At 50.7% G+C, this 24,379-nt stretch overlaps 2 protein-coding genes across 2 annotated transcripts; one reads left to right on the top strand and one right to left on the bottom strand.

The window, feature by feature from the left end:
* Positions 1 to 220: 220 nt before the first annotated feature.
* Positions 221 to 12,760, bottom strand: LOC133373989 (uncharacterized). Its single transcript, XM_061604491.1, has 2 exons — positions 10,715 to 12,760; positions 221 to 383 (listed from the first exon to the last, which is right to left on the bottom strand). Exons 1-2 carry the CDS (start codon positions 11,245 to 11,247, stop codon positions 221 to 223), a joined length of 696 nt encoding a protein of 231 aa, XP_061460475.1. The 5' UTR covers positions 11,248 to 12,760.
* LOC133373762 (keratin, type II cytoskeletal 8-like) lies at positions 7,170 to 7,511 on the top strand. Its single transcript, XM_061603927.1, has one exon. The coding sequence runs from the start codon at positions 7,206 to 7,208 to the stop codon at positions 7,494 to 7,496; it is 291 nt and encodes a 96-aa protein (XP_061459911.1). The 5' UTR covers positions 7,170 to 7,205; the 3' UTR covers positions 7,497 to 7,511.
* Positions 12,761 to 24,379: the final 11,619 nt, after the last annotated feature.

Consider the following 24,379-nt stretch of genomic DNA (forward strand, 5'->3'; position numbering starts at 1 on the left):
TTGGGTGTTTGTTTTTAATCGGAAATCAGTATCGCCTGGATTAATTTCTGGTTTTACTAGTAATCTCCTTTATAGCCCACTCCATTATAAAAAAAAAATCAACTCACTACACATGCACCACTTCTAGGACCACGCAGCCGTTGCAAATTATCGCAGGCACTTCAATTCTGGCAGTCACTTCCTAGTTCCTCTGTACACGTGTCTCACAAACAGACGTGGCTCAGCCTACTATTTCTTCTTCAGCCACTAGCAACCCAGTCTGGAGATGCAGTGTAGATCCTGCGGTCTGAGCTGAGGAGAGAGCGAGCGAGAGGCGAATGGAGCGCCATGCCAGGAGGAGGGGCAGAGCCACGCTTGGAACGTTCAGCTGCATACCCCGCTTCCTGGTGCCTAGGGGAGGCTCTGGGTGTCACCCCCTCTCATGGTGTCACCTGGTGCGGTCTGCACCCACCTAGTGATGCCGCTGGCTAAAAGATGGTGTTCCCAGGTCCATTTGAAATGACGGAATCGTTCCTTCTCACCTGTTTAGGGAGCCTGGGTAGGGAACATTTAATCTAGCCTACTTGCTTCTGGCAAGAAGGGCTTAAGTGCCCTCAGGCCAGGCCAGTCACCAGAACTCCATTCCAGGAAGAGGGGACCCTAGTGTGGCGATGCTAGATAGGAGCACTCTGGATGGATACCCCCAAGGGCTGCAATTCTAAACCCACTTACTAAGGGACTAAGCCCTATAGAACTCAATACGACTTCTGAGTAGTTATGGTAGGGTTTAGGGTTACCAAGTGCCCAGTTTTTGGCTGGATACTCCAACTTTTGGGGGTCCCCACTGGGTCTCCGGGTGACTCACCTTAATCTCCTGACTCTCAGCTTCAATTTTTTTAAAAATTAAGTTTCTAGGTGATCTGGTTTCCAAGATATACACCAAAACATCAGCCCCTCAACTGTTAAAGCTGTTTAACATATCTGTTATAGTAGCTCGTAACATTAACCCCATCCTTTCAGGACTGTAGCCATTAAGTAAAGCCAGGGTTGTGATTTGTTGACCCAGGCAGTGCATAGACTTCATTGCAATGTCAGAAAATTGTGTTTATGAGACTTTCAGTTTGAGTAAGTAAGTATATGGCTTTCATTTTTTTCCCCTCTAGTGTGCAAGAGTCAGACCCTGGGCTGTTGAAGAGGGCAGTGCTTTGAAAACCTTCACAATATGAAAGTATTTAATCCAATATTTGCTTTTCTGGGAGTAAAGCAATGCTAATCCCATGTACCTAGAGTGAACCCCATTGAATTCAATAGGAGTTACTTTTGAGTAGACATGGTTAGGATTGTGCTGTAAATTAATGGGACTTTTGAGTAAACATAGCAAAGAACTGTGTTTATGTTGTAAATCTTTCTCTCCCTCTCCAATCCTATTTTTAAAGTAATTAGGGAGGGCTTACTTAGGTATCACAGTTTTTATTATGTAGGAAATGAATACTGATTTTTTTAAAAATGTTCTGCAATGACCAACTGGTTTGAAAATAAACTATTATATGGGGTGTATTTTTATACCTGCAAGTGTCTCTCTCTCTGTGTGTGTATGGAGTCTTTCTAACAACCCTGTGAGGTAGGGTTGGTGACTGGAAACCAAGGCAGCTCACATTAAGAAATAAATCCCTTTAAAATCTAATAAAACAAGCATAAACAGTTGCAAAACAGCTTAAAGAGGCATGATTCTGAATTTTGGGTTGGTTGAATGAAGTTATTTTTTTTATTTTTAAAAATATTTTTATTAAATTTTCACAAAGGACAACAGGTTGTATTAACTTGTACAAACTTCTCTAAGGTAAACAACAATGTAAAATACAAATTTATGCAGCATGGTTCTTTGAAGATGTAAAGTTATCAAATTCATTGGAGAACATTATTAACTTAACTTTATTTAATTACAGTCATAGACCCAATCAAACATAAAGTATAAAAACATTGCAATACATACGGTGCATTACAAATACATGGTTAAGATGAAAATTAAAATAAGATGATAACATCAACGTTGAAGAAGTTGAACTTGTCTTTTTCGCAAGGATTGGGCTATATAAAAGAATTTAGCAACTAGTTCAGTTGTGGTTTTGTCTTTATCAGACAAGAGGTAAAGAACTATCCATTCTGGATGTTTATCAGAGAACCCTAGAATAAGTGGTGAAATAACTTTAGCTCTTAGATCTTTATATAGCTCACATTTAAGAAGGACATGATCTAGGGTTTCTGGGGTATTTGCGTTACAGATACAATAACGATTTACATAAGGGGTGCCTTGGTAGCAGCCCGTTAAAAGAGCAGAAGGTAAACAGTTAAATCTCGCTGTGGAGAACAGGAACCTATATTGTGGGAAGGTTAGCTTTTCTAGATAGGTCATATGAAATGGGAAGCAAAAATTCAGACCGAAATAAAGAGGGGAGCAAGATGTTGATGCCTTGGAAAATAGGTATTGTCGATCAAGGTCTTTTATTCGTTGGCTAATAACTGATTTGGCCATTTCAGAGTCCCAAGATGACAGGAGTTCTAAGGACAAACCTTGGTGATTTAGCTTCCCGTTAAAGATTTTAGTCCAGGAGCTTTTGAATGGATCTTTCCATATATGATGTACGAGCCCTAATGAGGGCCCCGAGTAGGCTATCTTGAGCCAAAAATTGAAAGCTTGCAACCAGGCTGTACATTCTAGAGAATTGAGTCCTGTCTCTAGGCGGAGACCAGCTGAAGAGGCACAATGTGGCAGACCAAAAATGGACAGAAGAAAACTTGAAAGTACTGATTCAACTTTTTTATTAAAATGGGTAACCCAAATCGGGATGCCATAGAGGAGCTGTGATATTATTTTAATTTTGAAAATTTTGGAGGCAGCAGGGATAAAACAGCCTCCTTTAGTATAGAAAAACCTAATTAAGGCTTTAGAAATGTTACGAGCTACTTGAGTTGCGGCCTGAATATGAAATGGCCAAATCAGTTATTAGCCAATGAATAAAAGACCTTGATCGACAATACCTATTTTCCAAGGCATCAACATCTTGCTCCCCTCTTTATTTCGGTCTGAATTTTTGCTTCCCATTTCATATGACCTATCTAGAAAAGCTAACCTTCCCACAATATAGGTTCCTGTTCTCCACAGCGAGATTTAACTGTTTACCTTCTGCTCTTTTAACGGGCCGCTACCAAGGCACCCCTTATGTAAATCGTTATTGTATCTGTAATGCAAATACCCCAGAAACCCTAGATCATGTCCTTCTTAAATGTGAGCTATATAAAGATCTAAGAGCTAAAGTTATTTCACCACTTATTCTAGGGTTCTCTGATAAACATCCAGAATGGATAGTTCTTTACCTCTTGTCCGATAAAGACAAAACCACAACTGAACTAGTTGCTAAATTCTTTTATATAGCCCAATCCTTGCGAGGAAAAAAAAAGACATTATTCATGTTGTAAGCATCTTGCTGACATCAACGTTTTTCTCATAATACATATACATAACCTCTCCACATAGTCCCATGTGTACATGGAGGATGAATGGTCCCTTCTTTCTTGTTAACAAAATTGATGAAAGGAGACCATATACATCCTATCGTATACAAGAGGCAGTAATCAAAACCTTATTAAGATGGCACTGGACCCCAGTTAGACTCTCTCGTATTACAGGTCAAATGTCACCCAGAGCTTGGAAGATTACTTTAAAAAGTAATAAATTACTGTTACAATTACTTGACCAAAAAATAGTAAATACTGTTATTACAATTGCTCTGAAAGTAACTGATTACTTTACTTTTTCTCAAAAGTAATCACTACACTTACATTTCAGTTACTTAAAAAAACCCCCGCCTACAATGTGCTGGCCTTGGCTGCTGCACATCTAAGTAGCCTAAAACAATATTAAATATAAACACACACACACACACACAGGGGGTAGTAGAATAATTTGTTTTATCCATAAGATTAACAGAATGGCATAACAGAATCTCACTGATACCCCAACACTTGAAATCAAATTTTACACTTGAAATGCTGCTTTTATAATACATTCTCACAATACTGCTCACTCAGAACTCAACAAAACCACATATTAGTTGCTAATTAAGATTGTACATCCGGTCAGCTTGAATGATGACTCATAAGTCCCCCCCACTTTTTTCCCCATAGTAAATTGTGGCATACTTCACCAGTTTGGGCAATTTGTCCTAGAAGCTTATAGGCGGCAAATGAACTTTGGAGCCTTTGCCTTGTAAAAGAATCTAATGTGGTCTGATGACAGCAGGCCTTGTTCTTCCAAGAAAGATTTCAGGGTTCTGTTGCACATGGTGGGTCCTGCCACTGAGAAGGGTTTTTGAACTAGATGTCTCTTTCAAGCCCCCACATCCCCCATTACTACACTTCTATTAATCACTTCCTCTTCAACCCAATCAGTTACTGCTAATGACTGTGCACTTTTTCCTGTAAGTTGAAATCACCTCGTGGCTCATGCCTTTTCCGTGGCAAGTAGGAGGGGCAGGGGGTGGGAAAAGGAGAGTAGCACTATTTGCTCAAAGCAGCTGGGAAGAAACAGGAGCAAACTTAAGGAAAACGGAGGGGGGCAGGGAGAGAGAGGAGCTGCACACCAAACCATTGAATGAGGAGAAACAAAACAGAGAGAAAGAAAGATGGGGAGGACAAGAAAAGGGGAAAGAGCAGGCCAAGTGAAGAGCTGAAGCAGAAAGAGAAAACTTTAGGGCAGTTGTACTTAGGAAAACTCATACAGTATCCAAGGGCTTGGAGTGGGGAATTCACACCACAAGGAAATGGCCTGACTGGCCTGCTGCTGCACTTTTAACAGTCTGATCTGCAGGCATCAGCAGGTGTAATTTTTGATGGCATAACAATTAACCTGATTAGCAGATGGAAATATTTCAGGCACAAACACAAGGGCAGTTTTTTTAAAAGCTGCTAAATCTAGAGGTGTATCTTTCATCACTGATCTCTGGAAAAATATTCTCTAACACTTAAGCCCAAACAGCAATGCTGTGGCACCATCCCAGTGATTTGTAGAGGCTGGGCTGTGACTCCACAACCATTTAAAACAGGCAAAGTTCTACTTAAAGTTAGTTGCTCTAAAGTTACTTTCAGCTGAAAGTGCACACCTTGATCCTAAAGCTATAATTGGAAGAAAGACTCCTAGATCTTTTCTTACACATTCATAGGATAGTGGACCACAGTCTGAGCTTAAGCACAGTCAGGTCAGGATGCACCAGGGCACAACCTTGGAAATTTCTTCTCTGAGGCCAAATCCTGGACACAGAACATGTTCATTATTATTATTATTTATATCCTACCATACAAAATGCTTGCAGCAAGTTGCAAACGTCATTAATCAGTTCTATTTAAAATAGGGAAGGACCATAAGGTGCAAAAATATTTTACAAAAATATGTAAAAAGGAATGCCTCTGAGTATTATAGAGTGTCTGTATCTCAAAAGCATATGTCCTCCTCCGTTCTACGTACTGTGGGAAGATATGATCAATCCTATTTCCCTGGCACAGGTACCTGCAACCATACATACGCATAGACATAAGTAGCCCTAAAATAAAGCAAAGTAGTTGCTTGGGGCAGTGAATTTAGGCATCACTAAAGGTAACTGAGAAGGAAATAGGTCTAAAGCAAAGGCAGATCTCTTGCAAGATCCCACTGAAGTTAATGATATCTGTGCAGGAGAAGTTTGCAGTCATTTTCTAGAAGGAGATGGGAAGGGGGAGAGTTTTACATGAAAGGTTATGCCTCATTAAAGAGATCCATATTTTTCTTCAACTGGTTCTGACAGAAGTGAATCTAGTTTTCTTTCTCTCTCACTTCCTTTACCATTTTGTGCCATTAATTCATTCACCAAAATGAGCTTATTTTTTCTGCTAATTTCTTTTAGGCAAACTTGCACACCCCCCCCCATCCAGTCCCAATGATCTTAGAGCCCAGCTGTTTCACCATTCTGTCTTGTGGCTCACCCCACTGTTCAGAACAGTTTTGCCTAAAATATAATAATACATGGGTGCAATGGCACCAATTCATGATCTTTTAAATTTTTCCAATAAAAATCTGAGCCTGCTTATGGAAAGCTTAGTACTGGATGAGGAACAAAACTGAACTGATAAGAAAAGCAAGTGTCCTGGCGAGGATACCTTTTTATTCTCAAGACAAGTCTGGGGCATTTTGGGTGCATTCATGCCTTGTTGTGAGGAAATTACAGAGGCTTGTACTTTCAGTTATTTTACAGCCCGTTCCATACTTAAGTGTTTGAAGGTAATCCAATTTATTCTAAGTGGTGTTAAATTGACTCAGATCCTAGTATTCACTTAAAATGGGTTGCAGTTTGAGCTGTTGGCATCATTCTCTCATGAGGTTTAAAACTCTTCCTGCTTTATTGCTAGATGATAAAACAGGGCAGGATTTGACCTTTAGAAATGCTGCTTGACGCTGCTCATCTAGCTCAATGGTAATGTCTTTTTTTCTTTTGGCGGTTTGTGCTTTGCACAATGATCTTGCCTGGGATCTTTGCCCATCATTGCACTCCCCACAATTACAAACATCCAAATGGAATGTAAAGTAGACATCAGTGTGCTGTTCTGTCATTGTACACCAACAAATGAAGTTTGCATGTGTGTTTGTTAAGAGTTCAGTTCTGTTTGCTCAGGTATAAGATTTGACTCTCCTGTAAATGCACAGCTATAGATGGCAATGCACACGTCTTCAGTGTATTTTGTTTGCTCCCCCCCTCCCTGGAATCATTAAAGTTATCAAGACAAAGAATCATTGTTGGACTTTGTCCCACCCACCCTTAGGATACTAACTATGATGTATCATCTTTAAATGTGGGTATGCCACAAACCACACACAAAGTGGAGGGCAGGGGGAAATTTAAGCAGCAAATGTTACATGAGTCACAGGGGCTAGATACATAGGAAGCTGCCATATACAGAGTCAACGGCTGCTACCCACAATAGCTTTATTCTGCCTTCACTGGTGAAAGCAGTATGTTTCTGAATACCAATAGCTGGGAATCACAGGTGCGGAGAGTGCTGTTGCACCCAGGTGCTGCTTGAAACCTTCCCATGGGCACCTAGTTGGCCCCTGTGAGAACAGAATTCTGGACTAGATGGGTCTTTGGCATGAACCAAATGATTTTGTCCTTTTGAAGAAGGATGTGGATGAGGCCTACATGAACAAGGTTGAGCTGGAGTCCCGTCTGGAATGCCTGACTGACGAGATCAACTTCCTGAGGCAGCTGTATGATGAGGAGCTGCGTGTAATGCAGTCTCAGATCAATGACACTTCTGTGGTCTTGTCCATGGATAACAACCGCAGCCTGGACTTGGATGGCATCATTGCCGAGGTCAAAGCACAGTATGAAGACATTGCTGCCAAGAGCCGGGCTGAAGCAGAGAGCATGTACCAGATCAAGGTGAGCCACCACCCCCTGCACACATACACCTGGTTTACTACTGGGTGATGAGGGCTGGGCTGGGTTGGTGAGAGTCGCCACTCATTCTTCATTTTACATATAAATAGTACATTTTAATGTGTACTATTAATATTTATTGATGTATTTTGCTGCTATTTTGATTATTTTTGTTTGATTCCATTGTATTATTGTATTTATATATTCTCTGATTGCTTTATTATTATGTACACCGCCCAGAGAGCCCTTGGGCTTAGGGCGGTATATAAATTAAATAAATAAATAAAAATAAATAAAATAAAAACCAGCAGGGCTCTTTGTACGTTCTTAGGCCATGGGTCCATCTAGCTCAGTACTGTATACACTGACTGGCAGTAGCTCTCTATGGTTTTAGTCGGGACATTTCCAGCCCTACCTGGAGATGCTGGGGACCAAACCTGGAGTCTTCTGAATGTAAAGCAGATGCTCTTACCACTGAGCTACGGTACTTCCTCCCCTGCTCACAGCTTACCTCCCTGTGGCGGGTCCCTCATCTAGCATTTGTCCATCTGGCTTCTGTTACCACAAATAAGTCCAACTCAGAAAAAAGAATTAGGACAAAACAAAAAGAGGAGGCAAGTTCTGGTGCTCAATGAAGCAAAATGCTTTATTGTAGGTCTACACATTTCTAAGGTAAGAACTCCTTTAGGAGCTATTGACAGAAACAATGGACCACAATAGTACAGTGATTCTTAAAAATACAAGTTACATACATACTATGGGAAGTTTACATGTTCCAAAAACCTTTTACAACTAAAATCTAGCCATCCTGAACATTTAAACACATCAGGCTTTTAAATTTCAAAATAAGAACGGGGGGGGGGGAGGAAACATTTACCAGGTACTAAAATCAAACCTTAGGCATTAAATGTAACAAATCTTACATTTCCCTAAGTATTATACAGCCTAACATTTGCCAAATGAACAGAAAAAACTGCCTGAAATGAAGGTAGGTACATGGTGGGGCATGGTGAAGGTTCTGCAGCCCTTCCCCCCCACCAAGGCAGACCTATATGTAATGAGAAGTCAAATCACACAGAGTTTGGTCCTTGAGAGATCCATTCATATAATCCTGGAACCACTCTGAAATGTAAACCAGCATAGGAGCAGCTTTGCAATTCCACTGCTGAAATGTGTGAGTGACAATATTTAAACCAAGCTCTATATCAGGCTTTAAACAATTGGGAGGCAAAAACAATTGCTGATCTATTGCCAATCACCCAGCGAATGAGAGGTGGGGTGGTGGTGGGGTGGCAGGAGGTGTGGCAGTGGTGGTGGAATGAGTGGCAGGAGGGGTGGCAGGCAGCGGCGGCGGCGGCGGCGGCGGGAGGGGCGGCGGCGGCGGCGGCGGCAGTAGGGGTGGCAGGAGGGGCGGCGGCGGCAGGAGGGGCGGCGGCGGCAGGAGGGGCGGCGGCGGCAGGAGGGGCGGCGGCGGCAGGAGGGGCGGCGGCGGCAGGAGGGGCGGCGGCGGCAGGAGGGGCGGCGGCGGCAGGAGGGGCGGCAGGAGGGGCGGCGGCGGCAGGAGGGGCGGCGGCGGCAGGAGGGGCGGCAGGAGGGGCGGCAGGAGGGGCGGCGGCGGCAGGAGGGGCGGCAGGAGGGGCGGCAGGAGGGGCGGCAGGAGGGGCGGCAGGAGGGGCGGCAGGAGGGGCGGCAGGAGGGGCGGCAGGAGGGGCGGCAGGAGGGGCGGCAGGAGGGGCGGCAGGAGGGGCGGCAGGAGGGGCGGCAGGAGGGGCGGCAGGAGGGGCGGCGGCGGCAGGAGGGGCGGCAGGAGGGGCGGCGGCGGCAGCGGCAGGAGGGGCGGCGGCGGCAGCGGCAGGAGGGGCGGCAGGAGGGGCGGCGGCGGCAGCGGCAGGAGGGGCGGCAGGAGGGGCGGCGGCGGCAGCGGCAGGAGGGGCGGCAGGAGGGGCGGCGGCGGCAGCGGCAGGAGGGGCGGCAGGAGGGGCGGCGGCGGCAGCGGCAGGAGGGGCGGCAGGAGGGGCGGCGGCGGCAGCGGCAGGAGGGGCGGCGGCGGCGGCGGCAGCGGCAGGAGGGGCGGCGGCGGCGGCGGCAGCGGCAGGAGGGGCGGCGGCGGCGGCGGCAGCGGCAGGAGGGGCGGCGGCGGCGGCGGCAGGAGGGGCGGCAGGGGCGGCGGCGGCGGCGGCAGGAGGGGCGGCAGGGGGGGCGGCGGCGGCGGCAGGAGGGGCGGCAGGGGGGGGCGGCGGCGGCGGCAGGAGGGGCGGCAGGGGGGGCGGCGGCGGCGGCAGGAGGGGCGGCAGGGGGGGCGGCGGCGGCGGCAGGAGGGGCGGCAGGGGGGGCGGCGGCGGCGGCAGGAGGGGCGGCGGCGGCGGCGGCGGCGGCAGGAGGGGCGGCGGCGGCAGGAGGGGCGGCGGCGGCAGGAGGGGCGGCGGCGGCAGGAGGGGCGGCGGCGGCAGGAGGGGCGGCGGCAGGAGGGGCGGCGGCAGGAGGGGCGGCGGCAGGAGGGGCGGCGGCAGGAGGGGCGGCGGCAGGAGGGGCGGCGGCAGGAGGGGCGGCGGCAGGAGGGGCGGCGGCAGGAGGGGCGGCGGCAGGAGGGGCGGCGGCAGGAGGGGCGGCGGCAGGAGGGGCGGCAGGAGGGGCGGCAGGAGGGGCGGCGGCGGCAGGAGGGGCGGCGGCGGCAGGAGGGGCGGCAGGAGGGGCGGCAGGAGGGGCGGCGGCGGCGGCGGCAGGAGGGGCGGCAGGAGGGGCGGCAGGAGGGGCGGCGGCGGCGGCGGCAGGAGGGGCGGCAGGAGGGGCGGCAGGAGGGGCGGCGGCGGCGGCAGGAGGGGCGGCAGGAGGGGCGGCGGCGGCGGCGGCAGGAGGGGCGGCGGCGGCGGCGGCAGGAGGGGCGGCGGCGGCAGGAGGGGCGGCGGCGGCGGCGGCAGGAGGGGCGGCGGCGGCAGGAGGGGCGGCGGCGGCGGCGGCAGGAGGGGCGGCGGCGGCGGCGGCAGGAGGGGCGGCGGCGGCGGCGGCAGGAGGGGCGGCGGCGGCAGGGGCGGCGGCGGCAGGGGCGGCGGCGGCAGGGGCGGCGGCGGCAGGGGCGGCGGCGGCAGGGGCGGCGGCGGCAGGGGCGGCGGCGGCAGGGGAATGAGAGGTGAGGTGGTGGGTGGTAGGAGGGGCGGCAGCAGCAGGGGAATGAGAAGTGGGGTGGTGGGTGGCAGGAGATGTGGCAGCGGCAGGGGAACGAGAGGCAGGGTGGTGGGTGGCAGGAGATGTGGCGGCAGCAGCAGGGGAACGAGAGGCGGGGTGGTGCTGGGGGGCAGCAGCAGGTGTGGTGGTAGCGGCAGCGGGGGGAACGAGAGGTGGGGGGTGGCAGGCAGTGCAGCAGCGGGGGAATGAGAGGCAGGGGTGGCAGGAGGTGCGGCGGGGGAATGAGAGGTGGGGTGGGGGTGGCAGGAGGTGCAGCGGCAGCAGGGGGAACGAGAGGCGGGGTGGGGGGCCGCAGAAACTGCAGCAGCGGTGGGGGAATGAGACGCAGGGTGGGGGTGGGGGCGGTAGGAGGGGTGGTGGTGGTGATGGTGGTGGAATGAGAGGTGGGGTGGTGGGGGCAGCAGAACATGCTGTGGGAATAGCGGGGGGCACATGCAGCAGTGGGGGGTGGCAGTCCCTCTGGGGTATCTGTGCCATTTGAGATCGGATCCATATTACAAGGGCTATTAAGACGAAGACCAAAAAAACTTGCCATATTAGAATCACCACAATGGGGTGCATTAAAAGTTTTAGACCTCCTTTGGCGCCTTCTCCCCAGCCAAACAGGGAATCCCACCATTTATGTGCCCCTATCTGTTTGATCTTGGCTGCTATATTGGTAATTGTATGGCACTCGTGTTTTATCTGGAGTGTAGGTTGCTCTCCCATTTGTTTAACTGCTTCTAATTATTTCTGTAACATAGGATGAGAAAGTAACTTCTGGAGATCAGCTAGGCCATACCCTAATGCAATGGGTTTGAGGTATTGAAACAAGTCTGGATTAACTAATATTCTCTGGATGGTCCATACAGGGACTTTAAATGAAAAATCACATCCTACTATTTCCTCAATACCACAAAAGCATCTATTGATATATCTTAGCATAGTTTGTATATAATACTTATCAATAACAGCATAATCATAAAACGTTCTAAGGCACATACACCCATGTCCAGAATATACAATGGTTGAACTTGATTCATTTCTTAGCATGAAAGAGCAATACAATACATTAATCATTCTGAGAGAAAAGCAATCTTGATGGGATTCCAAACTATCATCTTCACAAACAAATCCTAACTTCTTATGATGTTGACAACCTTTCACATTAATGGTTACCCATCTTGCATGATTAATTATGGCCCACTGATGAACTTCCTGGGCATAAAGAACTCAATCTTGATCTACAGTGATTCACAATGGAATTACAGGATATACATTAATGATTTCAGACGCTTCTACCATTACAATAGACAATCTTAATGCATGATTTTGCTTATCATATGTGGCATTGACAAGGCTCCACCAGTCTTCCAATTTTCTTTCTCGCTTGGACACTTGATGTCAAATTAGGAACCTAATTTCCCTGGGTATAAACCCACTATCTGTCATGTGAATACGTTCCAAAGCCACTGTATGGGCCCAGTTCTACATTTGGGTGCATGTAATGGCCAAGGAAATATTCTGTTGTAAGGACTGCATGGTATTTCCCATGTCATGATAATCTTTTTCCATTCTCTGTTCCCACATTGGAAGTAAACTGGCTATGATTTGGGGGGTTTCAGTAGTCTTTCCCAGAGCCCTATTGATAGGTTCTGTCATCTTACTTATTTCTTCAGTGGTATAATGTAATTTTTTGGCTAATATTTCAATATTGGTAGCATCCAGAAAAGCAGCTCCAGTACCCAGCCACCCTGACAAATCCCGCTTATTTCTCTTCCCATTCTCCCCCTCCCATAATTTAGCCCAATTATCCCATCCTCTATTACTCATCTCTAAAAAAGATGCACAAACAGGGAATTCCTTTGCAATATTTAATTTCTCAAATGAGACTACCACTTCCTTAAGTGCAGTCGCTGGTTTTATCAATAATTGCTGGGGGTGGTTCAATTTAATCACATGAGATCCGACTTCTCAAATGGCTTAATTCATTTATTTTTTTAATAAGGGGATTCAGTGTTATGATTTTCTTAAATGACAAACCTGCTTCCAACCTATAAAACCCTGGTGTGCTATATTTCTCAATAGAAACATAACCTATTGACTTAAAAGGAATATGATATTATCCATAATGGCAGTACTTTTCCTGGATAGGCATTTCCTGGATAGGCATTATTCAGTCTGGAGGACCAACAGTGTGTATTTTGGTCACGTCCATAAGTCCATTGTACCTCTTCCAGTTTGTTATAGTTCTGGGATATTCTTGCCCTTTTGATGAAATCAGGACAAGAGCCAGTTCATCAGTAGGTCTTCTTTTCTTGGCACTTGCCACAAAAACCTGGAAGTGCAAAGGTGATCCCTCCCCCCAAGTGACCATAGAAATTCATAAAATGTTGCAAACGTCTTCATATATCATGTCGCTGCCTTGGGACATTTCACCAAATCTTGGGGTGCAAGAAATCTTGGTGTCCACAGAAGAATCATGGAAAAAATGAACTTGCTGCTTCTGGGGACCCTTGGTGCATTTAATTAATCATGACTCCTCACAAGCTGCACTCTATGAGACAGGTAGCTGATGGAGGATATCTTTTTCCAGTTGTTGTCTCCTGGAAGCATTACTCAGTAACCCTGGAAATCGACAGGCCATCTCCACCTCTGGGTCCTGATAACAGATCCAAGCATTTGCGGGGATGGGCTCGATGCCAGTATTCTTCAGGACACCTGCCTTCCACTCTGCATGTGCTCCTAAGATTCCACATATCATCAACAGGATAATGGGCATGTTCTGGTGCTTTAAGAAAATAACACAAAAATTATTCTTTTCCCTCCCCCTCCCATGAGTCAATCCATTAATTTGCCCAAGACATTCCTTACCCACCACAAATAGTCACTGACTCTTTAACCTTTCCACTGTTTTTCTACGTTTCTCAAACCTTCTGTCTACATCCTGTATGCCTCAATCTTAAAACTACCCCTGTCCAATGGGAACTGGGGTTCCTTCCACATACCACCCTTTATTAAAGGTTATGTCACTATGCTTTTACCTGCTATAAGGAAGCTTAAAACTTCCAGGACCACCTCTGCACTCCCTTCTCCCATCCTCCCATCCTTTCTTCTTTAATCATTTGCTTAGACAAACAGAGCAAATTTCTTCAAAAAAACCCAAGTAACTGAACAATTGCAAAACCCAGGGAAAGAAAAAAATGAATATAACACCATTCAAGATGTGCCCATTGAAGAATACCATATTACATCTTGGGCAATGAAGTCCTGAATTTGGGATGCATGCACACAATTAAAACTGGAGGGAGAAAGCACATCAGGTGGTACGTCCTTCCACTCCTTAGTTACAAGTACCTTCAGTGAGGCACCAAGAAAATATTTAGTATTGCAGGTATCTTAGTTAGTGTGTCTGTAAGTCTTACCCTGTAAGTCTGTAAGTGTCTTTGTCTGTACACCATCTGAATGCACTTTCTCTGCTTCTTACCATGGGTCACACTTGCATCTTCCCATTTCTTAGATTTGGATTTGCTTACAGGATCCTTTGCAGCTTTTGTGTCCAAATCTTTTTTGTGTAATGCATTTGACTCTGAGATTCCTTTCCCTAATGTTGTGCTTAATTCTGATACATGTGGGATCTTCCTCTTTCGGATTTCTCTTGCTGCAGATGCAAAACAAAGCACAGTCAGTAGCACCAACATATAACATTCCAAATACAATTGTGCTTCCATTTGTACCATGTCAGGGAGTTTCACTGGTGAACACCCTGTTTGCAGAGCAATTGCTCTGGGTTACCTGTTACTCAGCCTGTCATGGACTGCATGCAATAACACATTTCCATCAGTGCTGGAACTTGCACACACAAAGTGTGACAATGAAGAAACCAGCTCCCTGTTCGAATTGGGGTTTTGAAACTTGTCCATTCTCATGAAGATGGCATCAGAAACCAGCTGCTGTTTTGGAAACTAAAAAGTATTAATTTTCAAAGTAACTTGCCCCGCTCCTGGCCCATAAAGGACCCTGCTTCTGGCCCATAAAGGAACCAGGTCTTTGCCCCAGCACCAAGTATGATGCAAGCTAAACCATTGTGGGGCAGTTAACTACCAACAATGTCCTGTTCTCCTCACCCTGACAATAAAAGTTGTAAGCTGTGGCCCATAAAGGACCCCGCTTGTGGCCCATGAAGGACCCCGCTTGTGGCCCATGAAGGACCCCGCTTGTGGCCCATGAAGGACCCCGCTTGTGGCCCATGAAGGACCCCGCTTGTGGCCCATGAAGGACCCCGCTTGTGGCCCATGAAGGACCCCGCTTGTGGCCCATGAAGGACCCCGCTTGTGGCCCATGAAGGACCCCGCTTGTGGCCCATGAAGGACCCCGCTTGTGGCCCATAAAGGACCCCGCTTGTGGCCCATGAAGGACCCCGCTTGTGGCCCATGAAGGAACCAGATCTTTGCCCCAGCACCAAGTATGATGCAAGCTAAACCATTGTGGGGCAGTTAAGTACCAACAATGTCCTGTTCTCCTCACCCTGACAATAAAAGATGTAAGCTGTGGCCCATGAAGGACCCCGGTTGCGGCCCATAAAGGGCCCTGCTTCTGGCCCATGAAGGGCCCTGCTTCTGGCCCATGAAGGGCCCTGCTTCTGGCCCATGAAGGGCCCTGCTTCTGGCCCATAAAGGGCCCTGCTTCTGGCCCATAAAGGAACCAGGTCTTTGCCCCAGCACCAAGTATGATGCAAACTAAACCGTTGTGGGGCAGTTAAGTACCAACAATGTCTTGTTCTCCTCACCCTGACAATAAAAGATGTAAGCTGCGGCCCATGAAGGACCCCGCTTCTGGCCCATAAAGGACCCCGCTTCTGGCCCATAAAGGACCCCGCTTCTGGCCCATAAAGGACCCCGCTTCTGGCCCATAAAGGACCCCGCTTCTGGCCCATAAAGGACCCCGCTTCTGGCCCATAAAGGAACCAGGTCTTTGCCCCAGCACCAAGTATGATGCAAGCTAAACCATTGTGGGGCAGTTAAGTACCAACAATGTCCTGTTCTCCTCACCCTGACAATAAAAGATGTAAGCTGTGGCCCATAAAGGACCCTGCTCCTGGCCCATAAAGGACCCTGCTCCTGGCCCATAAAGGACCCTGCTCCTGGCCCATAAAGGAACCAGATCTTTGCCCCAGCACCAAGTATGATGCAAACTAAACCATTGTGGGGCAGTTAAGTACCAACAATGTCTTGTTCTCCTCACCCTGACAATAAACGATGTAAGCTGTGGCCCATGAAGGACCCCGCTTGTGGCACATAAAGGACCCTGCTTCTGGCCCATAAAGGACCCTGCTTCTGGCCCATAAAGGAACCAGGTCTTTGCCCCAGCACCAAGTATGATGCAAACTAAACCGTTGTGGGGCAGTTAAGTACCAACAATGTCTTGTTCTCCTCAACCTGACAATAAAAGATGTAAGCTGTGGCCCATGAAGGACCCCGCTTGTGGCCCATAAAGGACCCCGCTTGTGGCCCATGAAGGACCCCGCTTGTGGCCCATGAAGGACCCCGCTTGTGGCCCATGAAGGACCCCGCTTGTGGCCCATGAAGGACCCCGCTTGTGGCCCATGAAGGACCCCGCTTGTGGCCCATGAAGGACCCCGCTTGTGGCCCATGAAGGACCCCGCTTGTGGCCCATGAAGGACCCCGCTTGTGGCCCATGAAGGACCCCGCTTGTGGCCCATAAAGGACCCCGCTTGTGGCCCATAAAGGACCCCGCTTGTGGCCCATAAAGGACCCCGCTTGTGGCCCATAAAGGACCCCGCTTGTGGCCCATAAAGGACCCCGCTTGTGGCCCATAAAGGACCCCGCTTGTGGCCCATAAAGGACCCCGCTTGTGGCCCATAAAGGACCCCGCTTGTGGCCCATAAAGGACCCCGCTTGTGGCCCATAAAGGACCCCGCTTGTGGCCCATAAAGGACCCCGCTTGTGGCCCATAAAGGACCCCGCTTGTGGCCCATAAAGGACCCCGCTTGTGGCCCATAAAGGACCCCGCTTGTGGCCCATAAAGGACCCCGCTTGTGGCCCATAAAGGACCCCGCTTGTGGCCCATAAAGGACCCCGCTTGTGGCCCATAAAGGACCCCGCTTGTGGCCCATAAAGGACCCCGCTTCTGGCCCATAAAGGACCCCGCTTCTGGCCCATAACGGACCCCGCTTCTGGCCCATAACGGACCCCGCTTCTGGCCCATAACGGACCCCGCTTCTGGCCCATAACGGACCCCGCTTCTGGCCCATAACGGACCCCGCTTCTGGCCCATAACGGACCCCGCTTCTGGCCCATAACGGACCCCGCTTCTGGCCCATAAAGGACCCCGCTTCTGGCCCATAAAGGACCCCGCTTCTGGCCCATAAAGGACCCCGCTTCTGGCCCATAAAGGACCCCGCTTCTGGCCCATAAAGGACCCCGCTTCTGGCCCATAAAGGACCCCGCTTCTGGCCCATAAAGGACCCCGCTTCTGGCCCATAAAGGAACCAGGTCTTTGCCCCAGCACCAAGTATGATGCAAGCTTGACCATTGTGGGGCAGTTAAGTACCAACAATGTCCTGTTCTCCTCACCCTGACAATAAAAGATGTAAGCTGTGGCCCATAAAGGCCCTGCTTCTGGCCCCTGAAGGACCCTGCTTCTGGCCCCTGAAGGACCCTGCTTCTGGCCCCTGAAGGACCCTGCTTCTGCCCCCTGAAGGACCCTGCTTCTGCCCCCTGAAGGACCCTGCTTCTGGCCCCTGAAGGACCCTGCTTCTGGCCCCTGAAGGACCCTGCTTCTGGCCCCTGAAGGACCCTGCTTCTGGCCCCTGAAGGACCCTGCTTCTGGCCCCTGAAGGACCCTGCTTCTGGCCCCTGAAGGAACCTGCTTCTGGCCCCTGAAGGAACCTGCTTCTGGCCCCTGAAGGAACCTGCTTCTGGCCCCTGAAGGAACCAGGTCTTTGCCCCAGCACCAAGTATGATGCAAGCTTAAACATTGTGGGGCAGTTAAGTACCAACAATGTCCTGTTCTCCTCACCCTGACAATAAAAGATGTAAGCTGTGGCCCATAAAGAACCCTGCTCCTGGCCCATAAAGGACCCTGCTCCTGGCCCATAAAGGACCCTGCTCCTGGCCCATAAAGGAACCAGGTCTTTGCCCCAGCACCAAGTATGATGCAAACTAAACCACTGTGGGGCAGTTAAGTACCAACAATGTCCTGTTCTCCTCACCCTGACAATAAAAGATGTAAGCTGTGGCCAATGAAGGACCCCGCTTCTGGCCCATAAAGGACCCCGCTTCTGGCCCATAAAGGACCCCGCTTGTGGCCCATAAAGGACCCCGCTTGTGGCCCATAAAGGACCCCGCTTGTGGCCCATAAAGGACCCCGCTTGTGGCCCATAAAGGACCCCGCTTGTGGCCCATAAAGGACCCCGCTTGTGGCCCATAAAGGACCCCGCTTCTGGCCCATAAAGGACCCCGCTTCTGGCCCATAAAGGACCCCGCTTCTGGCCCATAAAGGACCCCGCTTCTGGCCCATAAAGGACCCCGCTTCTGGCCCATAAAGGACCCCGCTTCTGGCCCATAAAGGACCCCGCTTCTGGCCCATAAAGGACCCCGCTTCTGGCCCATAAAGGACCCCGCTTCTGGCCCATAAAGGACCCCGCTTCTGGCCCATAAAGGACCCCGCTTCTGGCCCATAAAGGACCCCGCTTCTGGCCCATAAAGGACCCCGCTTCTGGCCCATAAAGGAACCAGGTCTTTGCCCCAGCACCAAGTATGATGCAAGCTAAACCACTGTGGGGCAGTTAAGTACCAACAATGTCCTGTTCTCCTCACCCTGACAATAAAAGATGTAAGCTGTGGCCAATGAAGGACCCCGCTTGCGGCCCATAAAGGACCCCGCTTGCGGCCCATAAAGGACCCCGCTTGCGGCCCATAAAGGACCCCGCTTGCGGCCCATAAAGGACCCCGCTTGCGGCCCATAAAGGACCCCGCTTGCGGCCCATAAAGGACCCCGCTTGCGGCCCATAAAGGACCCCGCTTGCGGCCCATAAAGGAACCAGGTCTTTGCCCCAGCACCAAGTATGATGCAAGCTTGACCATTGTGGGGCAGTTAACTACCAACAATGTCCTGTTCTCCTCACCCTGACAATAAAAGATGTAAGCTGTGGCCCATAAAGGACCCTGCTCCTGGCTCATAAAGGACCCTGCTCCTGGCCCATAAGGGACCCTGCTCCTGGCCCATAAGGGACCCTGCTCCTGGCCCATAAAGGAACCAGGTCTTTGCCCCAGCACCAAGTATGATGCAAACTAAACCATCGTGGGGCAGTTAAGTACCAACAATGTCTTGTTCTCCTCAACCTGACAATAAAAGATGTAAGCTGTGGCCCATGAAGGACCCCGCTTGTGGCCCATGAAGGACCCCGCTTGTGGCCCATGAAGGACCCCGCTTGTGGCCCATGAAGGACCCCGCTTGTGGCCCATGAAGGACCCCGCTTGTGGCCCATGAAGGACCCCGCTTGTGGCCCATGAAGGACCCCGCTTGTGGCCCATGAAGGACCCCGCTTGTGGCCCATAAAGGACCCCGCTTGTGGCCCATGAAGGACCCCGCTTGTGGCCCATAAAGGACCCCGCTTGTGGCCCATAAAGGACCCCGCTTGTGGCCCATAAAGGACCCCGCTTGTGGCCCATAAAGGACCCCGCTTGTGGCCCATAAAGGACCCCGCTTGTGGCCCATAAAGGACCCCGCTTGTGGCCCATAAAGGACCCCGCTTGTGGCCCATAAAGGACCCCGCTTGTGGCCCATAAAGGACCCCGCTTGTGGCCCATAAAGGACCCCGCTTGTGGCCCATAAAGGACCCCGCTTGTGGCCCATAAAGGACCCCGCTTGTGGCCCATAAAGGACCCCGCTTGTGGCCCATAAAGGACCCCGCTTGTGGCCCATAAAGGACCCCGCTTGTGGCCCATAAAGGACCCCGCTTGTGGCCCATAAAGGACCCCGCTTGTGGCCCATAAAGGACCCCGCTTGTGGCCCATAAAGGACCCCGCTTGTGGCCCATAAAGGACCCCGCTTGTGGCCCATAAAGGACCCCGCTTGTGGCCCATAAAGGACCCCGCTTGTGGCCCATAAAGGACCCCGCTTGTGGCCCATAAAGGACCCCGCTTGTGGCCCATAAAGGACCCCGCTTGTGGCCCATAAAGGACCCCGCTTGTGGCCCATAAAGGACCCCGCTTGTGGCCCATAAAGGACCCCGCTTGTGGCCCATAAAGGACCCCGCTTGTGGCCCATAAAGGACCCCGCTTGTGGCCCATAAAGGACCCCGCTTGTGGCCCATAAAGGACCCCGCTTGTGGCCCATAAAGGACCCCGCTTGTGGCCCATAAAGGACCCCGCTTGTGGCCCATAAAGGACCCCGCTTGTGGCCCATAACGGACCCCGCTTGTGGCCCATAACGGACCCCGCTTGTGGCCCATAACGGACCCCGCTTGTGGCCCATAACGGACCCCGCTTGTGGCCCATAACGGACCCCGCTTGTGGCCCATAACGGACCCCGCTTGTGGCCCATAACGGACCCCGCTTGTGGCCCATAACGGACCCCGCTTCTGGCCCATAACGGACCCCGCTTCTGGCCCATAACGGACCCCGCTTCTGGCCCATAACGGACCCCGCTTCTGGCCCATAACGGACCCCGCTTCTGGCCCATAAAGGACCCCGCTTCTGGCCCATAAAGGACCCCGCTTCTGGCCCATAAAGGACCCCGCTTCTGGCCCATAAAGGACCCCGCTTCTGGCCCATAAAGGACCCCGCTTCTGGCCCATAAAGGACCCCGCTTCTGGCCCATAAAGGACCCCGCTTCTGGCCCATAAAGGACCCCGCTTCTGGCCCATAAAGGAACCAGGTCTTTGCCCCAGCACCAAGTATGATGCAAGCTTGACCATTGTGGGGCAGTTAAGTACCAACAATGTCCTGTTCTCCTCACCCTGACAATAAAAGATGTAAGCTGTGGCCCATAAAGGCCCTGCTTCTGGCCCCTGAAGGACCCTGCTTCTGCCCCCTGAAGGACCCTGCTTCTGGCCCCTGAAGGACCCTGCTTCTGGCCCCTGAAGGACCCTGCTTCTGGCCCCTGAAGGACCCTGCTTCTGGCCCCTGAAGGACCCTGCTTCTGGCCCCTGAAGGACCCTGCTTCTGGCCCCTGAAGGAACCTGCTTCTGGCCCCTGAAGGAACCTGCTTCTGGCCCCTGAAGGAACCTGCTTCTGGCCCCTGAAGGAACCTGCTTCTGGCCCCTGAAGGAACCTGCTTCTGGCCCCTGAAGGAACCAGGTCTTTGCCCCAGCACCAAGTATGATGCAAGCTTAAACATTGTGGGGCAGTTAAGTACCAACAATGTCCTGTTCTCCTCACCCTGACAATAAAAGATGTAAGCTGTGGCCCATAAAGAACCCTGCTCCTGGCCCATAAAGGACCCTGCTCCTGGCCCATAAAGGACCCTGCTCCTGGCCCATAAAGGAACCAGGTCTTTGCCCCAGCACCTCGTATGATGCAAACTAAACCATCGTGGGGCAGTTAAGTACCAACAATGTCTTGTTCTCCTCACCCTGACAATAAACGATGTAAGCTGTGGCCCATGAAGGACCCCGCTTGCGGCCCATAAAGGACCCCGCTTGCGGCCCATAAAGGACCCCGCTTGCGGCCCATAAAGGACCCCGCTTGCGGCCCATAAAGGACCCCGCTTGCGGCCCATAAAGGACCCCGCTTGCGGCCCATAAAGGACCCCGCTTGCGGCCCATAAAGGACCCCGCTTGCGGCCCATAAAGGACCCCGCTTGCGGCCCATAAAGGACCCCGCTTGCGGCCCATAAAGGACCCCGCTTGCGGCCCATAAAGGACCCCGCTTGCGGCCCATAAAGGACCCCGCTTGCGGCCCATAAAGGACCCCGCTTGCGGCCCATAAAGGACCCCGCTTGCGGCCCATAAAGGACCCCGCTTGCGGCCCATAAAGGACCCCGCTTGCGGCCCATAAAGGACCCCGCTTGCGGCCCATAAAGGACCCCGCTTGCGGCCCATAAAGGACCCCGCTTGCGGCCCATAAAGGACCCCGCTTCTGGCCCATAAAGGACCCCGCTTCTGGCCCATAAAGGACCCCGCTTCTGGCCCATAAAGGACCCCGCTTCTGGCCCATAAAGGACCCCGCTTCTGGCCCATAAAGGACCCCGCTTCTGGCCCATAGAGGAACCAATTCTTTGGCCCAGCACCAAGTATGATGCAAGCTAAACCATTCTGGGGCAGTTAGCTACGAAGAATGTCCTGTTCTCCTCACCCTGAGAATAAAGGATGTAAGCTGTGGCCCATGAAGCACCCCACTTGTGGCCCATATAGGACCCTATTGTGGCCCAAAAAGGACCCTGCCTGTGGCCCATAAAGGACTCCGCTTGTGGCCTATGAAGGAACCAGGTCTTTGCTCCAGCATCAAGTATGATGCAAGCTAAACTGTTGTGGGGCAGTTAAATATCAACAATATCCTGTTCTCCTCATCCTGACAATAAAAGATGTAAGCTGTGGCCCATGAAGGACCCCGCTTGTGGCCCATGAAGGACCCCGCTTGTGGCCCATGAAGGACCCCGCTTGTGGCCCATGAAGGACCCCGCTTGTGGCCCATAAAGGACCCCGCTTGTGGCCCATAAAGGACCCCGCTTGTGGCCCATAAAGGACCCCGCTTGTGGCCCATAAAGGACCCCGCTTGTGGCCCATAAAGGACCCCGCTTGTGGCCCATAAAGGACCCCGCTTGTGGCCCATAAAGGACCCCGCTTGTGGCCCATAAAGGACCCCGCTTGTGGCCCATAAAGGACCCCGCTTGTGGCCCATAAAGGACCCCGCTTGTGGCCCATAAAGGACCCCGCTTGTGGCCCATAAAGGACCCCGCTTGTGGCCCATAAAGGACCCCGCTTGTGGCCCATGAAGGACCCCGCTTGTGGCCCATGAAGGACCCCGCTTGTGGCCCATAAAGGACCCCGCTTGTGGCCCATGAAGGACCCCGCTTGTGGCCCATGAAGGACCCCGCTTGTGGCCCATGAAGGACCCCGCTTGTGGCCCATGAAGGACCCCGCTTGTGGCCCATGAAGGACCCCGCTTGTGGCCCATGAAGGACCCCGCTTGTGGCCCATGAAAGACCCATGAAGGATGATCGACATCATCATTAATATCAATATCAGCATCAAGGCGGGGCATAAATAAACTATAACATCTTCAACAACAACATCATCAACATCATCAGCAACAACACCATCAACATCAAGGCGGGGCATAAATAAACTATAATAGTAATAACATCATCATCATCATCATCATTGACAACAACAACTTTAGCATCGATATCATCAAGATAAACTATAAAAATAATAATTATAACATCATCAACTTACCTTTGCAGGCTCGCCCTCGTCCAGTAGGGCGGCGGGTGCAGCTTCTCCGATCATCCTCATCAATAACAGCATCAACATCAACATCAACAACAACACATCATTGTCATTATCATAGTTATTGTCATAGTCGTCAATATTGCCATCAACATCACATCATCGTCATAGTCAACTTCAACATCATCAACATCAACATCTGACACAATAACATCCTCAACAAAAACAACAATGCGTAATCACCATCATCGTCACCGACATCATCATTAATATCAACATCAGCATCAAGGCGGGGCATAAATAAACTATAATAGTAATAATAGCATCATCAACATCATCATCATCATTGACAACAACAACAACAACTTTAGCATCGATATCATCAAGATAAACTAAAAATAATAATTATAACATCATCAACTTACCTTTGCAGGCTCGCCCTCGTCCAGTAGGGCGGCGGGTGCAGCTTCTCCGAGAAGATCATCCTCATCAATAACAGCATCAACAATAACATCAACATGAGCATCATCATTGACATCAAGATTAACAACACATCATCGTCATTATCATAGTCATTGTCATAGTCATCAATATTGCCACCACATCAACAACACGTCATTGTCAAGTTCAACATCAACATCTGAAACAATAACATCTTCAACAAAAACATCAACAACACATCATCATCATCATCATCATCGACATCATCATTAATATCAATATCAGCATCAAGGCGGGGCATAAATAAACTATAACATCTTCAACAACAACATCATCAACATCATCAGCAACAACACCATCAACATCAAGGCGGGGCATAAATAAACTATAATAGTAATAATAACATCATCAACATGGGGGATGTGACAGGGAGGGTGAGGGGCCAAACTATAGAAAGAGTGGGCGGCAGACGCTGGAATGGTACTGTTGGCAGACCATGCCAGATGAGGGGAACACGGGATAGATGTGTAATACCCATCCCATGTTCCGGGTCTGTTCAGAACCAGACGACAACTGGGGGATGCAGGATTCCTACCGACCTTCGATTGTTGTTGTGTAATGCCAGGTCTGTAGTACAAAAAACATCGCATATCCATGATATAATCTTGGATGGGCAAGCAGACCTGGCATGTATTACGGAGACCTGGCTGGATGAGGCCTCAGGTCCCATTCTTGAGGCCATGTGTCCGCCGGGTTTCCATTATGCACAACAACCGAGGGTGGGAAGGCGGGGAGGGGGTGTGGCAGTCATCTATCGGGAGTCTCTAGTTTTTACCAGACCTCCTCTTCATAGGACTAAGTTTGTTGACTGCATGTACTGGAGGTTGGGCCCGAAGGGCAGTTTGGGGATCCT

The sequence above is a fragment of the Rhineura floridana genome, chromosome 20 (assembly GCF_030035675.1).
Source record: "Rhineura floridana isolate rRhiFlo1 chromosome 20, rRhiFlo1.hap2, whole genome shotgun sequence".
In the NCBI taxonomy this organism is placed as follows: Eukaryota; Metazoa; Chordata; class Lepidosauria; order Squamata; family Rhineuridae; genus Rhineura; species Rhineura floridana.